At 40.5% G+C, this 16,383-nt stretch overlaps 1 protein-coding gene and 1 pseudogene across 4 annotated transcripts; both read left to right on the plus strand.

The window, feature by feature from the left end:
• Positions 1-164: 164 nt before the first annotated feature.
• LOC111333713 (uncharacterized) lies at positions 165-8,374 on the plus strand. Of its 3 annotated transcripts, XM_088751424.1 has the most exons (4): positions 165-270; positions 1,339-1,428; positions 1,981-6,818; positions 7,579-8,374. In XM_088751424.1, exons 3-4 carry the CDS (start codon positions 2,132-2,134, stop codon positions 7,605-7,607), a joined length of 4,716 nt encoding a protein of 1,571 aa, XP_088607550.1. In that variant the 5' UTR covers positions 165-270; positions 1,339-1,428; positions 1,981-2,131; the 3' UTR covers positions 7,608-8,374. The 3 variants fall into 3 exon arrangements, with proteins under 3 accessions (XP_088607550.1, XP_088607551.1, XP_088607552.1); XM_088751425.1 differs by having other exon boundaries at positions 1,339-6,818; XM_088751426.1 differs by lacking the exon at positions 165-270 and having other exon boundaries at positions 949-1,428.
• A 3,082-nt stretch (positions 8,375-11,456) lies between these two features.
• LOC111333720 (uncharacterized) lies at positions 11,457-15,642 on the plus strand (annotated as a pseudogene). Its single transcript, XR_015996800.1, has 3 exons — positions 11,457-13,938; positions 14,284-14,731; positions 14,904-15,642. The product of XR_015996800.1 is annotated as an uncharacterized LOC111333720 (transcript).
• Positions 15,643-16,383: the final 741 nt, after the last annotated feature.

Consider the following 16,383-nt stretch of genomic DNA (forward strand, 5'->3'; position numbering starts at 1 on the left):
TCATAGGGGGCATCTAATAGATCAGAATAAGTTTTCAAAATCAAGCGTTTTAATCAGATAAGAACCACAAGGTAATTTAGGCGCAACAGAAAAATCCATGAATCAGTTACTGCCCCCTCTCACCCCCTCCCAGGCCAAATATTGACAGCAAGAGAAATATGGCGAAGAGACTGGATCAAAGTTTCGGTGCAAGGGTGTGTAGTCAGAAGGGTGAACGAGCGAACCCACGACGAGCCTACGAGATTCCGTAATGATCGGCAGAAAGAGCAGGTTGGTGGTGAAAGTTAGAAACTAGGAAACGGAATTTACTTTGGAGTTGTCGCAACTTTGTAGCTTTCTCGTGTGTGGAACTTTCCAAGTTTTTCTATGATCGATAACTTCCACAGCAGTATCAAATGTACGTAGGAGCAGATTTGTTTTGCTGTTGAGGTTATTGGGCGAATCGCTTCAGAGCTAGGGGAATTAGTTGAACATATCACATTAGAAGTGCATTTCGTTAAACACAACGCTAATAGAAACGGGAAACCATTCCAGATAGATTTCTTTGGAATGAAATGGGATGGCTTGAGTTCTACGTGATCTTGCTTTATGACGTATTTAAAATTCGTTCTGGTTGAGTTGGTAATCTCTTTCTTCGGGTCTATTTATTAACATGGACCTTGCAATGTCACTCTCTCTGAAGAAGGATGAGAAAAACAAACTGCATGCATATCAATCCGTCTTGCAAACCCACGAAGCTGTGAAGTTAATTTGTCGAATCTAGCGGTAAACTCATTACATACCAAGATTAAATTGCATGACAAAAATTCAAAGATTGAAGTAATTGAATGCGTCTGTTTTCAAATAGCTGTTGTTTGCGCCAAGCAAATATTATTTTTCAATTTATCAAAGCTGCGATTCGGTTTATTGGTTTGAGTAAATATAGACAAGAAAAATTTCTTCTTTGTGGACTGTTGTTGATCACAGGAGAAATTAGTGAAGGATACATTCCTCGCACCATCAAAGACGGAGGGAACGAAATTATCCTTCTAAGCCAATGTAATTCGATTCTTTAAATTTTGCTGACAAATATTAATGTCACAGAAATTCACAAGGGTCTAGGGCACATAATCGACTAACTCATTTGAATGAACTAATTTGACTGAGACCGAGACATTCCAGTGTAATAGACAAAGAGTGATGAAAAGCTTATCTATTGAAGCTTTGTTTGTAAAAATCTCGTTAAGCCTTAACGCTAGCTTAACGCTGTATAGTGTGTGTGACAAACCTTATCTTGTTTACATGCAGTGCATAACATTGAAATAATTATTTGATTTTGCACGTTATCATCCTCTGTAGAGAGAAAAGGAGATGAACTAAAGCCAAGGTAAAGCGCGCTAACTTAGTCTAGAAAACTCACAAGGCGCAAAGGAACGATACTCAAGCAGGGTACGTTTGTTTTGTCTTTTTTTTTTTAAACTAGTTCAGGTTTTTAGGTTATGAATGCGACCATTTCTTCTTATACAAATCCTAAATTATTTCACCCACTGCGCAACTTAAACATATTTATCCCTTTAGGAAGATCTAGCTATGTATCAATGGACCAATGGGATTTCAAAGCTCATCACTGTTTATTTCCGCTCTAGTTTTCAAGGGCTCTGAAGTTTACTTCCGGTCTCAACATTTCAAAAAGCATGCAGTGCGCAGACGTGTATGAGAGTCTCAATGGGGTTAACCGCTTGCCATAAAAGGGCCGCAAAATGTAGCCGGTTGGCGTAAACATTGACAACTTTTAACTGACAACCGTAACAAAATTTAACCGTAAAAAAATTACTGCTGACAACAATGGAATGTTATTTACCGCTAGCCGTAAAATGGCCAAGATTTTAAACGTTAGCCATAAAAGCTAATCGACTGGAATGTAAAAGAATATCAACTGGGTCCGCCATATATGAAATAGGTGTATGAGTTGGTGAAGTATGTTATTATTGCTTTTAACAGGTAGAGACTATTTTAGAACTTCCATTGGCCACGGATATCCGATTGAGAAACTCTCACACAATTTTTCAAGAACATAGTGAACATTTTGAAAGTCATGTCTAGTTCTGACGATTAAGGTTCGCCAGAGAAGCCATACCCCAGCGCACCGAGTATGGCAGCTTCTTCACCCTCATCACTTGCCAGTTCTGAAGAAAAGACAAATGGAGCCAAGCTCAGAAGACTTCTTATTGATGGTGGTACAGCGGTTTTGAGGAACTGTTTCGATAGCTTTCACCCCCCTGCCAAACTAGCTTCTGGTCTTAACGCTAACTATTTGACGCTGGATGCTCTTCTAAGGAAAAAGGTGTTGCGTTCAGTCCAGTGGGATCAACTTTTCCCACCTGGCGGAGATCCACCTGACTCCAAAGAGTTTGATATCACTCTTCTGTTTCTCCTTTTGACCAACATTTGTGGTCTAACCCCTCCTTCCTCGGGATGGCACTCGAAGCCACCTGTTAGCGACACCTCTCTTGAGGCCAACCTTGCCCGTGTGAAGTTTTTCCGCAATGAGTTGTATGGCCATGTGTCCACCACTGGTGTTGAAATGTCAGTGTTCTCGTCTCTGTGGCAGGAAATTAGTACAGTCCTTGTTGATCTTGGGTTAGACCAAGGAGAAATAGATAAATTAAAAGCGGAACATATCGGAGAGGAAGACTATATTGACTTGTTGCGTGCGTGGTCTGAGAGTGAGGAGGATACAAAGTCACAGCTGAGGGATATACGTAATTTCCAGATACAGATGCATAAAGACGTTGTAGATCTACGTCAGAACCAAAAGGAAGACCAGAAAACACTGGAGGATACCAAGTCTAAATTGGAGGAATTTTCCCAGTGTCAGGTAAAAACTCTTGAAGCTGTTGAAGAAATGCTAGCGGGTATCGAAGGATTTAAACAGGTGGCTGAGAGCGAAAAGAAGAGAAAAGAAGAGAATAGGGAAGTTGAGGCCCTGAAAAGCCTGGCGGACGTCGACTTCCGAGGAGACATTGAATATCATGTACAAAGATTCCAGGAAGGAACCCGTGAATGGATCTTCCAAAAAATCGATGGATGGCTCGACGACAAAAGTTGCGAAAATCGGGTAATGGTCATAAGTGGCAATGCTGGCATGGGAAAGTCAGTTATCTCGGCTGTTGTGTGTCAGAGAATGCAAGAAGCCGGTCGACTGTCAGGAAGCCACTTCTGTCAGCACAACAACGTACGCTATCGGAATCCGCAGCTAATGCTTCAATCCTTAGCCTCTCATTTGACTCACACCTTACCCGAGTACAAGGCAGCTCTCGTCGAAAAATTATCACGCAATCTGGGGGTACCACTTAACAGCATGGGTGTCGAAGAGCTGTTTGCTGTGCTTTTGAAGGAACCTCTTCATGCTATTCAAGATCCAGGAAGAAACATCTTAATGGTGATAGATGGCTTGGACGAAAGTGAATATCAAGGACGGAACGAGCTCCTCGATGTCATTGGCAAGCAGTTTTGTAAGCTCCCAAAATGGATTCGATTTCTCGTGACAGCGCGACCTGAAATAAACATTACGGAGAGCCTGAAGCATCTGCAGCCCATCCAGCTTAATCAAAAACAGGAAGAGAACTTAAACGACATTAAGCGTTTCTTTGAACTACGTCTGGGAAAGCAACTTGAGCAAGAACATAAGAATGCTATCTTGGACAAACTGGTTCAAAGGACTGAAGGTATTTTCCTATTTGCGTATTTTCTCAGTGCTGTACTCGAAGAGAATGCCCCGCCACTTACTCTCGAGGAGGTGGAGAGCAGATTGCCGTTGGGTATTTCATCCGTTTATCTTGATCATTTTACACGGTTAGAAAAGGAACTTTGCAAAGAGTTGAAGATTCAAGAGGACCAAGTGTTACGTTTCCTTTGCGCTCTAACCGCTTCCAGAGAGCCCCTCCCATTGGCGTTTGCCTCCAGAATACTAGAGCCTAATGGGAACTGTTCCATTTCCCGGCGAAAAGTAAATAAGATAATCGCCTGTATCTCTGCTCTTTTACCAATCTACCACGATCGACTTCACTATATCCACAAGTCAGTAAAAGATTGGTTAACAAATACGTCGTTGTATGGTCGACATAAATTCATCGTGGACGAGAAAGAGGGCCATGAGATCCTCTTCGACCTTTGCAACGCTGAGCTTGACAAAATCAAAGGGAAGAAGCTTCTCGATTCCCAGTTCAACGACGCTGAACAATACGCATTGCAACATGGTGTCCAGCACATGACTGAGCTGGATGGACTGGGTAATAGTTCAACAACCGACATAGATCACCTGGTAAAATCCTATGTCTTAGACTTAGAACTCATTTTTTGTAGACTTTGTGTAAACAGCATGGTTCCTTCAGATGATCTAAAAAGTGTTCAACGGAACATCAACGTTACCTCACTTCAAGAGGGAAGTTGTTCTTCAATACTATATATGTCAAAAGCCCTACGAAAACACTCCCATCTTTTGAGAGACCACCCAGAGGCTTTGTTTCAAAGCTTGGTCAACGAAGGCCCCCCTGAGCTATCTGTTAGAGCAGCGCAGATCCTTGAAAACAAGCTTCCTCATGCCTCGTACATGAAATACTTAGACAAAGAAGAAGAACAAGGAGTAGTTCTAGGTCGATTTTGCTGTTCAGATACCGTAGCATGCTTTGATGTTTCACCTGAACTGGATTATATGGTGTGTGAATGCCGAGACGGAACAATTCATCTCTGGTCTCTTCAGACAGGGAGTGAAGAATGGAAGCGACCTTCCCTAATTGCGAAAAAATTTGAGGGCACATCGCGTTGGGGTACTCTAGCATACGATGAAGGAGCATTTCGTAGAGTGCGATGTTGTGTGACTTTTTATCGTTCGGTAGTTTTTGATGGAAGTGGAAAGTATGTTTTACCAGGATGCCTGCGAAATGTGTACACTCTCAATGGAGAATCCTATGAGCTTTTTCCGAAAAGCGATTGCGTTTTTTCAAATTGTGCGTTTTCAGGAGACAGGAGAACATTTTTAACCGACTGTGGTGATGATCCAAAGAAACTCTCTTTGTGGAGCTTAGAAAATGGCGCCGAATTATACGGCATACCTTTGAAAGAAATTATTGTATCTTTTGCTCTTTCTCAAGATGGATCACTCGTTGCAGTTACAGATTGTACTGGGTCTGTGTACGTCATTGATTTGGACTCCATGCGAGGAATATGTTTGTGGCAGACCAAATTTGTGCCATGTGGACTAATGCACCTCTCCTTCGATGTTGAGTACACGTTGGTTTGTGGTTATCTAGGTACCCAGATTGAAGACTTTGGATCCCAGCACAGATTCGTGTGGAATTATGAAAACAGTGACTTCATGATGTGTTCATTTGGAAAGGAAGGCCTATTCTCTTCTTCAGCGGGTGTCTCATGGCCGTTAGTTCCAGAGGGCAAGTTTCTTTTATGGCCCATTGGTTCAAGCAATTTAGATTTGCAAGATTTTTACCTACAAGAAGATGGAGAGACTTGTCTGGTGGAGAACGTAAGCCGTGTTTTTCCAGATTTACGAGTAGGATTTTACGCGAGGCTGTCAGACAACACAATATTGGCCAGCGGCCCATTGTACAACTACGTTGCGTTGGTGGACGTGAGTCATCGAGATTGTTCTGCTAAAAGCTCAGCAGTCAAGGAGGTGGTGCTTTCTCTTGAGGGAGACACTCTGTATTCTATTTGTTCGGATAACAGTTCTTCTGAAGTGACCGTTTTAAGACTGTCGACCCGAGAAACTTTAATGCCGAAGAAGTCTTTCGCTGTTCCGTCTCTGTTTCTTCTCTCTCTGAAGGAAGGCGTTGTACTTTGTTTGGGAAATGGGATACCAGAGCTTTGGAATTTTGAATTGACCAGACTTATTCGACCTCTTCCCAAATTGAGTGGCTATGAAAGGCTTTCCCGTATATCACCTGCACTCATAGCTTGTCAAAGGTATAGCCGTCATCTAACGACAGAGGAATATACAAGTCAAATTCCATCATTCGAAGGAACAGATCTGCCGGAAGTGGTGGCTTCGAATTCAAATTCATCGGTGGACACTGAAACACCTTCGGTTGTGCACGATTCAACAGATGTATCAGATGATGCAATTTCACCAAACCCGTTTGATCTTCTACGCATGCAACAGCATATGATGCATTTAAGCTTAATCACCCATAGGGTGCTTGAAGTAGACATCTTCAACGTTACCAGTGAGGAGGTTATCTCTTCTTGGAAAACAAAGGTTTATTCTGACGAAAGTATTAAATTTGTTTACTGCAATATTCGGGGTGAATTTCTCGTTTGTAGTTGTACGGAGATAGACGATGACCTTCTTGACATTGATTGTGAAGAGTTGACAGTTTGGTGGAGAAAGAACAACTCCATCACAAAGTTGTGGGAAAGAAAGAGTAGAATATATGGTGGAGATTCTTTTTCACCCCAGTTTTTGATTTCGCCCAAAGAAGAGTTTGTTGTGACTTGGGATTCTCTCTATGGAGGCTGTGGTTTACATATCCTTGATGCCAGATGTGGCGAAACGAAGCACCATCTGCTTAAAAGGCGCGATGACATTGTTGACTGCCAATTTACTTGCAACGATGAGTCTTTGCTTTGCTGCACTAGCGACAACTTCTGTCGATTGTTTCACCTAAGAACTGGTGACCTGCTCTGCTTGCTGGACATCGAGGAGAGACCATTCAGTCTGGGTGCCTGCACACGTAACGATCTTGTAGCTGTTGGTTTGTCGTCGGGTAGATTGAAATTCATCCATGTTAAGCTGCCAAGAAGAAAAGAATCAGAAAGTAAAGGTATAAAACTAACCAAGCAATAGGCATTCGTTTTTAGTCTTTGTTAGTATTTTCATTGAAATTGATACTGATGGTACAAATCATAATTAATCAAAAAAGTCGATCATTTAAGCTCCTAAAGTTCTTATTCACACCGTTTTATTCAGTAGCTTTTTTTAGCTGAGTTGAAGCGATGGATTTGTCTTTTTCATAGTAAACCAGTAACAGTTTGCATAACTTGTGTGAATTCTAATTTTCGGCAAATTTACACCGCCTAAAATCACTGCTGCAGTTTTAGTTTTAAAGCTATGCAAAAGAATGTACTGTTTTAATCCAGATATTGTTCGTCAATAAATAAGTGGAGATCATTGAGGCTCATCAAGGAATATTAATATATGAACCAAACCATACGATCCAAATGATATGGTGACAAATAACTAAATTCCGTAAGAAATTTCATATTAAATATAAAGCTGATTTCATTTTATTTTGCAAGAGAACAGTGTGTTGAGTTACTGTGAGCCGTTATTTGTGAGTTGTTGAAGAGACAGGGACGTGGTCGGTAAATGAAACAACCAAACCAAAACCAAACGAACTAAGAACAAATTTCATCAATAACTTTTATAATTCGTTACGCAGTCCATAATTGGGCGTGAACTTGTGACAATTTTTTTTTTTTACAATACACAATGGGAAGAAAAAGGATGAGTTAAGACCGGATTTTTGTTAAGTTATGTTTTTTAGAAGAGTTGAAGTTAACATGTCTGTTTATCACTTGCAGGTTCATTGACCAAAACCAAGTGGAAGTGAACGGAAGAACATCAATGAATTTTTGTTGCTCTCGAAAATCGTCACGTTACATTGAAACCATCTTGAAAACCAATTCACAGAACAATATTGACTACATGTCGATCAATCCGATCATATGGATGATTTCGATGATTCACTAAGCTTAGATGCAGCAACTTGTGCGCCTAGTATAAGACTAGAGGGAACAGCGCGGTCAAACGTGTGCGCATGTTCTAAACCAGGAGCAGTCTGCGAAACCAAACTGTCAAATGCTCCCGCATTTTCAATCTGATTTGGCGCAACAAAAAAGCAAAACGTAAAACTATGTAACTGCTGTGGTCACCTCAACCATGGAGTTAAGAGTTCTTTTGTTTTAAGCTTGTGGAGGAGTTTAACTTCCGATAATAAGCGGTGACGCGGTCAAACCGTAAAAATACGTAAAAGTATCGCTGGCGCCTGTGGACTTTGCTCCTCCGACGCCGTCATCAGCTTAGAAATCTGTCATTGGACACTTGATACTTTCGCTCGGCTCGCTCTTTTTTTCTCTTCACTTTGAGGATTTTCAAGTTCATTTTGCGCTGAAAGAATCCGAAGACTTGTTCGTTGTAAAATGCAAACCCTTACCTATTAGTGCCAATGATTTCAATTCCACTGTTTGAGTTGAAGAAGTCGAACATCTGAAGCGACACAGGAGTGAAAATGCATGCATCAGGGGTCTTCATTTTGCTTCAATAATGTCGTGCTAAGCAAATAGCTTTAGGGCAAATAAACTTGTGAATTTGTAAAAATGACGTGTTCTTTTTTCTGAACGCTAACTATTCATTTACCTCGAAGTAAGATTGTTTACCGAGTTAACACTTACATGGTATCGCGGAAAACCACAGAGCATTGACCTTTCTTTACTCTTTGGTGTGCATGTTTCAAGCTTCTCTTTACCCCAATCTTCCCCCCCTCCACCCCACCTCTCTGGCTAAATATGATAACATACTAAGAAAAAGAGACACTTTTATTTAGTAGTCTTGTGGTCAACAACAGAAGACTGACCATTCGTTTCTCTCTTGTGTGCAGTGGCGTAAAACTAAGCTTAAGTCAGTCATTCATGTAATACTCCTGTCTGTGCTTAGTTAATGCAAACAAAGTGCACGGCATATCTGGTTTTCGATATTTCAAACCGATCGTACTGAACGAAGAGCTCATGATTGAAGAGAAGCCGACTGAGACAAACTGAAAAAAGGCTATCGGCGAACAAAGGTAATATCAGAATTCCTATCAAGGTATTTTGTGGGCGCAAATATTCCTGGTTTCTGTGCCGGATGGGCAGTTTCATTTCCAGCATAATCGATCACTTTGTAGCGTTCATGAAACATTACTTATTTAACACGAGGCCCACACCTTTAACTGGTCAGTTGCTTTGCGAGATTATTCGAAAGCGGGGTTGAGGAAGTAAAAGTAATACCTGTGTAAATCTTTGAAAATCGACGATGCATTCAGTGTGAGCTAGAACTCTCTCAGATGGATAGAAGCTCCCAGGAAAGCAGTCGTAAATCGATCAAGCGATCTTTCTAGAAACTGTTCACAGTCGTTCACTTTCAATTTCCTAAAACAATACGTTGTGAAGAATGCGTTTCATTTAAATGAATACATGTAGGTAAAAAAAAATACCTGTAGGGGGCGCATATTTTGAAGCTTTCTCCGAACGTTGCTGAAATACTGATGTCAGTTGGTTGCTCTGAATATTATTCTGGATTCACTGATTCGGCAACATTGCCTACATATCGAGGACAAATATTTCCAACCTCCCGGCAAAATAAACTGTATTGATATGCCAGGAGGTTATCAAGCTTTTTATAGGTATGTTTATGAGGGATATAATACAAATTAGACTTTGTATCTTGTTGAAGTTCCTGTTTCAATTCGATGAATACCGTAAAACTTGAAACCTTGTACTGGCATTAAGGTATAATCACTAATTTATTTCTGAAGTAAATCTCTTTGGAGTCACCCTTCAAATGAACTATTTGACTTTCTTACCATTAGCATTTATCGTAATGCATAACATGTTTTTATCAAAACGGAATGTTGGTTCCAGATGAAAAGATAATCTAAAGTTGCTTCAGGCTTTGGTCCCTTAGCGTGAAACGAACCTGTCAATCATTACTGTTCAATTCAGCTGGAAAAAATTATGCTAATCAATGAAAACCGCTTCACACGCCCCCAACATTGCAGTTCAAGACGGATTTGAACTGCTGTACCCATTCGCAGGTTGGGTGAGAACCAGAAACTGGCCAGAAGTGATGAGAAATAGTTGAACCAGTTTAGTGCACTCGAAGAGTATCGTGAAGGTAGGACTGGTTGTCATTGTTTCTGAGAGATCGATATTTTCGCAAATGATATTTTTGCCTTCGATTTGGCAATTTTAATTGCCCCAAAGACATTGACTTCAGAATAAGTCTTTTTGGTTAATTCTCGCCTATTGGTTTTTTACTTTTTTTTCTTTTTGTGTTCACTACGAGTTAAAATCGCGAGGTTTTTGGCGCCTGGGTAGTAGAAGTGTTGTTCAATCATATGGTAAACATCGCTTCACATTTACATGTCCATGCATCACAAGCCGCGTTTCTCATGCGAGACAGCAATGAAGTTTTTGTTTTAATACAGCTTCTCTCCTATCTGTAGACTTGAAGAGCGATCAGCTTAATACTTTCGAATGATAAGTGTTAGTGTTTTTCGCATGGTGATCGAGTTTTAGCATGGTTCCGAGGATTTTATCAGAATTTGCTACAAAAGACCGTTCCAAACCAAAGATGTAAGCAATACTGAGAGATCACAGTTATCGTTAAGCTTAACTGCCATGGGAAGTGCGGAGTGGGAATACTCCTGACCCCGATTGATGGGAGATTGTCCACTGGATAAATTATGCAGTATATGTTAACATTGATCAGCTGGATAACGATTTGTCCATCCTTTGTTATTATCCGCCATGTGAACAACCAAGCCTAGTCACTAAATGCCTTGCAGATTTGGTCCTGGTCACATGACACAGGTACACACTTTTCCTAAATTTATTTTTTTTACACTTTCTTACCATAAATGAGGTTTGGATAATTGTTGATCTACAACACGATTCAGGGAGAAAGTGATGAAATCAAGCTATGACCATTTGAGAATAGCCCATTTCCGAATTACCCATGGCCTCATTTTCAAAACGAGTCCTGGTGCTCATCCTTTCATATGATAATAAGTTTTCATTCACATGCAAATTAAACTCATTTTCACAAGAGTGGTTGAGCACCAGGCCTCGTTTTGAAAAAGAAGTCAAGGTTAATTCGGAAATGGGCTATTGCTTTAGCTCACAGATAATTGCTTTAGCTCTGTAAATGTAACTAGTTGTTTTCTATCTTACAAAAGAATAAAGCATTTTTATGTTCACTAATCAAGTATCTTTTGAAATATTTTGTCTATTTTCATCCGAGTTTACCAGGATGTAAAAATCTATCACTCTCCTCAAATTATATAAGGCAACCACCTCCAGTTGAGATAGTGTTTATTGTATAGCTGTAATTTAGAACATTTAGATACCAGCAGTCTAAAAAAATCACAATTTTCCCAAATTGACAATGAAATCATTCCCCCACGATAAAAAATCATTAAAACAAAAACAGCAGGTCTATGTATTTTACTGGAGATATAACTTGTTGTAACTTGGGTTTCCAATCAATTTAGGATTGGAAATAACATCTGCACCAGAAATGGCGACTTCTTCACCCTCACCAATGGCAAGCTCTGTAGAGAAGACAAACGGTGCCAAAGCAGACTTCTTATTGATGGCGGAACAACGGTTCTAAGGAACGTTTTTGTTACAACTCGACCTAACCTGAGATAAACATTTCAGACAGCCTGAAACATCTGCAGCCCATCCAGATTGAAGAAAACCAAGAAGAGAACTCAAGAGACATTAAGCATTTCTTTGAAATGAGTCTAGGGTTTCAAATTGAGGAGGAGCATAAGGAGGCTCTTTTAAAGAAACTGGCTGATAAATCTGAAGGCGTCTTTCTCTATGCTTATTTCCTTGTGGATTTTATGAATGAGAACGCTTCTGTTTTAACTCTAAATCAGCTGGAAAGTATTTTACCATTAGGCATTGCATCTGTTTAGCTCTCCAATTTTAAGCGGTTAGAGAGTGAACTTTGTAAAGAGCTAAAGATAGAAGAGGAGGAAGTCTTGCGATTTGTGTCTGCATTAAGTGCTTCCAGAGAACCCCTACCGATTAAATTTGCTTAAAGAATCTTAGGCCCCCGAGACATTTCTTTGGTTGTTCGGTGACGAGTTGTCAAGGTAATTGTATGCGTATCCAACCTACTCCCAGTCCGGGATGGTCGCCTTCACTTCCTTCGCAAGTCGATAAAGGACTGGTTGACCAGTACATCAGGCTAAGGTCAACATGATTTCACTGTGGATGAGAGGGTAGGTCACGCGATCCTTCTCCGACTTTGTTCAACTGAGCTGGAGGGTCTCAAGCAAAAAGGGCTTTTTAATCTTGAATTTAACAAAATGGAGGAGTACGCACTGCAACATTGTATCCAGCATAGATTGACTCAAAGGAATTGAGTGAGATGTCAGCGTCGTGCAAATTGGAAGAGTTTCTTAATAGTTACGTTATTGATCTTGGGATCATTTATGCCAAATTTCGCGTCAATACGATGACTCCCACAACTGATCTTTTAGCTGTTAGGAAACAATTCCAAAGAACTGTGCTCGGCGAAAGAAGCTGTTTCCTTCTAGATGCTCTGTGGAAAGTGCTCAAGAAAGTCCTGTACATTCTGAAAGACCACCCTCATCTTTTCTTCCAATGTATTGTTAATGGAGGATGTCTAAAAGAGCTGACCTCAAAAGCAGAAGAGATTCTTGAAAGTGAGAGAACAATTTCACACATGAAATTGTTGTTCGAGGAAGAAGAAGAAGAAGAAGAAAGAAATGATGCAGATCAAACCAGATCTCAGTGTTCCGACACATTAGCATGTTTTGACGTGTCACCTGAAAAGGACTACATGGTTTAGGACTGTCGAGACGGAGCAATTTACATGTGGTGCCTGGAAACGGGTAATCTACTGCGGATTCGTCGCTCTGAGATCAAAAGATTTTTACTTAGGTAGGTCTTTGATTGTGGCTATCGTCAGGTCGGAAGATGTTTATCTTTCTTCAACTCTGTTGTTTTTCATCCAAATGGCTCGTGGATATTACCTGGCACCCTGACAAATGTATACGATCTTAGAGGAGACAAGATTGATCTCTTCCCCAATACCAAATGTACATTCTCACTTTGTGTTTTCTCTGGAGACAAGACATTTATGATTACATTTTGCCCAGAGGAGCCAAAGCAAATTTCAGTATGGAGTATGCAGAATGGTGACGAACTAAACCGTATTGAGTGGACAGAACCCATTGCATCTTAACACTATTTCCCCTGATGGAAGGCTGACTGCCATCTCTAGCTATGACGTACCTTGTAGCACTAGCTCTATTTATGTTATTGATGCTGAAAATCGCCGTCGCTTGGATTTGATCAAGCCATTCAATGATTTCGATGTGTGTGGATTGGTGCATTTTACGTCTGATAGTACCACCCTTGCCTGCGGTCTCCTTTCTTTGAACTCGGCGACCTACGAAATATCTTGGGACTTAATTTTCACGAGAAGACCACGATTTTACCTTTTGACTTTAACTGGTATAGTTGATCAGTCTACTTCATCAGAAAGTAATGAGATTGCATGTAAATCGGGAACACTCGTGTTGTGGCCTACAGAATCGCATTTAACGAGGGAAGATGACTATCTGGAGCAGAAACTGACTTCTTGCTGGGTACGAGGTTTGCTTAAGGTTTTTTTCGTTCCTTCTGACAGGAATGTAGTTTAGGCTTATCGATGACATAGTTTTGATTGGCAGCCCAAGTTATAACTATCTGGCGACAGTTAAAACTAAGGTACTAGATGATGCGGCTTTTCCTCGTTTGGACTACGATGACCTTAGTGACCTTGATCTGTGTAATCGAGATGGGAGTGTCATGAAAGTCGAAATGCCAGTTGCAGGTGATACCGTTTATTCGATCATTTTACCTTATTAGAAACCCCACCTTACCCAAGTAACTGTGTTCAGAATGACAAGTTTAGAAATTCTAACCAAAAAGATATTCTCGCAAATGGTTTCTCTCATCCCTTTGAAAGACGGCATCATAATAAGCCTCGAAAAAAGGAAGCCAGAGCAGTGGAATTTTGAGTCGTCTGAGTTTACTTGTTTTCTTCCCACACTGACGGGCAATGAAGAGCTTGTTCCCATCTCACAAGAATTTGTAGCCTGTTGAAGGAAACAAAATATTTTAACGTTAAACCACTCATTTCGATCTTCCGTTGGTATTTTAGAACTAGACAATAACTCAGAATCTTCCATACCATTTCCGTATTTTCATTTTGAAAAGAAAACGGACATTTCCTACTCAGAAAACAACGATCGCCATTGTGAGGTTGGTTTAGAACCAACGGTTTTGAACTTACTTAATGTTTCCACAGGATAATTTGCTTCATCTTTTACAATCCTGGGTCCCGGAGATGGATATAGTTATACAGTCTCGTTTAACAGCCAGGGTCAATGTTTAGTTTGTACCTTCGAGACCATCCCTCTTTAACATACATTTTGGGAAGACTAGTTGGTCACCGTCACTTTTTGGAACAACGGCTCCATTGTGTGGAGGAGAAGCACGGTCTGTCGGGACCAGTTATCACGCCCGCATTTCGTATTTTCACCAAGAGACGACATTGTTGCTGCGTGGAACTTTCTTGATGGGGGTTTTGGCCTACACATTCTTGACGTAGACACTGGCAAAACAACAAACACCTTTTTGAAAGACCGCTCCGACATTGCTCACTCTAAGTTTGTTGACGATAAATGTCTACTGGCATGCTGCGTTCAGGATACCTTTTATCGATTGTTGAATGTCAGATCAGGGAAACTTCTGAGCATGCTAGACCTCGGGGAACGGCCCGTCTGCTTAGGAGCCTCCGTGGAGAGTTTTCTCGTGGCCGTTGGTTTGAAGAACAGAATGAAGTTCCTCCATGTTTGGTTACCAAAGATGAAAGAAGAAACAAAGAAGAAAGGTGAGAATTTGGTTGGATGAGAACCCTCTTGGCGTCGTGCGAGTTTGTTTTAATCTATCAGGGACACCCTTGACATGCACCACGTTGGACCCTAGGTAGTAAATTGGACCCGTTGGAAATTGGCCACAGGGATGGTAAAACGACAAGTACTAAAGTTATTTTTTTTTTCGAGGAACTGAATCCGCTGGCTTTTGGCAACTTGAGAACAACTTGATGATCCAGTGATGGTTGAGTACGCTTGCAGTTATCTTGTAAGAAGAGGAGAAGCACGTATGGACTTAAGAATGAAACCTTGGAACCAGTATCATAACGGAAAGCACGAAAGACTTCATTTCTGTCACAGAAAAACTTTTATTTTCTGCCGTCGCGGTTACAAAACCCTTTTGAAGAGAAAAACCTGGTACGCTAAATCTAATAAGTATCCCTAGGTTTGGAAAATTGATTATTGTGAAGTTTGGAATAAAAAAAATAGTAGAAAGGACAACAGAACCAATTACATTAATGAGAAATTTTTTAAGCCGTAACCAAGGTTTTAAACAAGTCTCAGATGAAATCGTGCGAGGGCTATATTCTGTACCCCAATTCCGAGCGAAAAACCCAAGTAAAAAGACAATTAAGTTTACAACCGTAAAATTCCTTTGTTTCCGCGCAGAAGCTTAGGGCCATGACGCAAAGCAGTCAATAAAGTCGTACAAAAGTAACTTGTGCGACAATCTCGCGCAAGTTAACCGCGAAAGGAAGTGCGAAAAATCTGAGAATAATTTTTAGGGATTCATATTTATTACACGTTTGACACTTGATACGTGGGAGAGCTGAAATCTGATAAGTGATTTGCATAATTGTAGTGCGACCCAATCTGGCCTTTTGTTGTCACTTTTGCCGTTTTGATAATTAAAATTATCAACATTTAACAGCTGCAGCAAATGTTTGCCTTTTCATCCCGTATTAGGGTAGATGAATACAGGAAAATACTGAAAATCGCTTTTATAATGATAAGAAAACAACGACATTTCTGTAGAATCCGCCGTGTTGGGCCGCACACGTCTACTATTCCTCACCCACCCCAATCTTGGTTTCATTCTCCCCGTGACCACCCGACAATAGTCCATTTTACAGTTGTGTGCTTGGTTGCCAAGCCTTTGAATGGGAGTGAGGCTAAGGTTGACCTTGTTGTGATACAAACCTTGCTGCCTTTCAAATGTAAATCACTTTGTTATCATGCTAAGTAGATACAGGTCTCTATCACAACAAGGTCACCTTCAGCCTCACTCTGAATCAAAGGCTTTAATTTAATAATAAGTTCTTATATAGCGCATTAAAACTGAACTCTTTGTGCTTGGCAACTAAGTACACAACTGTAAAATGGCCTATTTCATGGGAGCACCAAGGATAAACAAGAACACTTTTGAAACAATACTAAATCTCCTGGGTCCGATACAAGAGAAACGAAACTCACGATTCATGAATTGTTTATCAAGACAGAAAGTCCTAGTTTTGGGGCTACCGTTTGGTCCATCCGTGCTAAGGGAGAGCATATTGTAAGAAATAAACAACTTTTTTGAGAGACATGTTTCGGCATGTTTATGCCATCTTTAATCATAGTTAACTATGCTTCAATTAACAAATAGAGAAGCCTTGACTGTGCTCTGGTC

The sequence above is a fragment of the Stylophora pistillata genome, chromosome 2, assembly GCF_964205215.1.
Source record: "Stylophora pistillata chromosome 2, jaStyPist1.2, whole genome shotgun sequence".
NCBI classification, from domain to species: Eukaryota; Metazoa; Cnidaria; class Anthozoa; order Scleractinia; family Pocilloporidae; genus Stylophora; species Stylophora pistillata.

Coding starts and splice junctions, on each gene's coding strand:
- LOC111333713 (XM_088751425.1), top strand. CDS start 2,132: ATGGCAGCTTCTTCACCCTCATCACTTGCCAGTTCTGAAGAAAAGACA. Junction 6,819..7,578: donor AAAAGAATCAGAAAGTAAAG/GTATAAAACTAA, acceptor TATCACTTGCAG/GTTCATTGACCAAAACCAAG.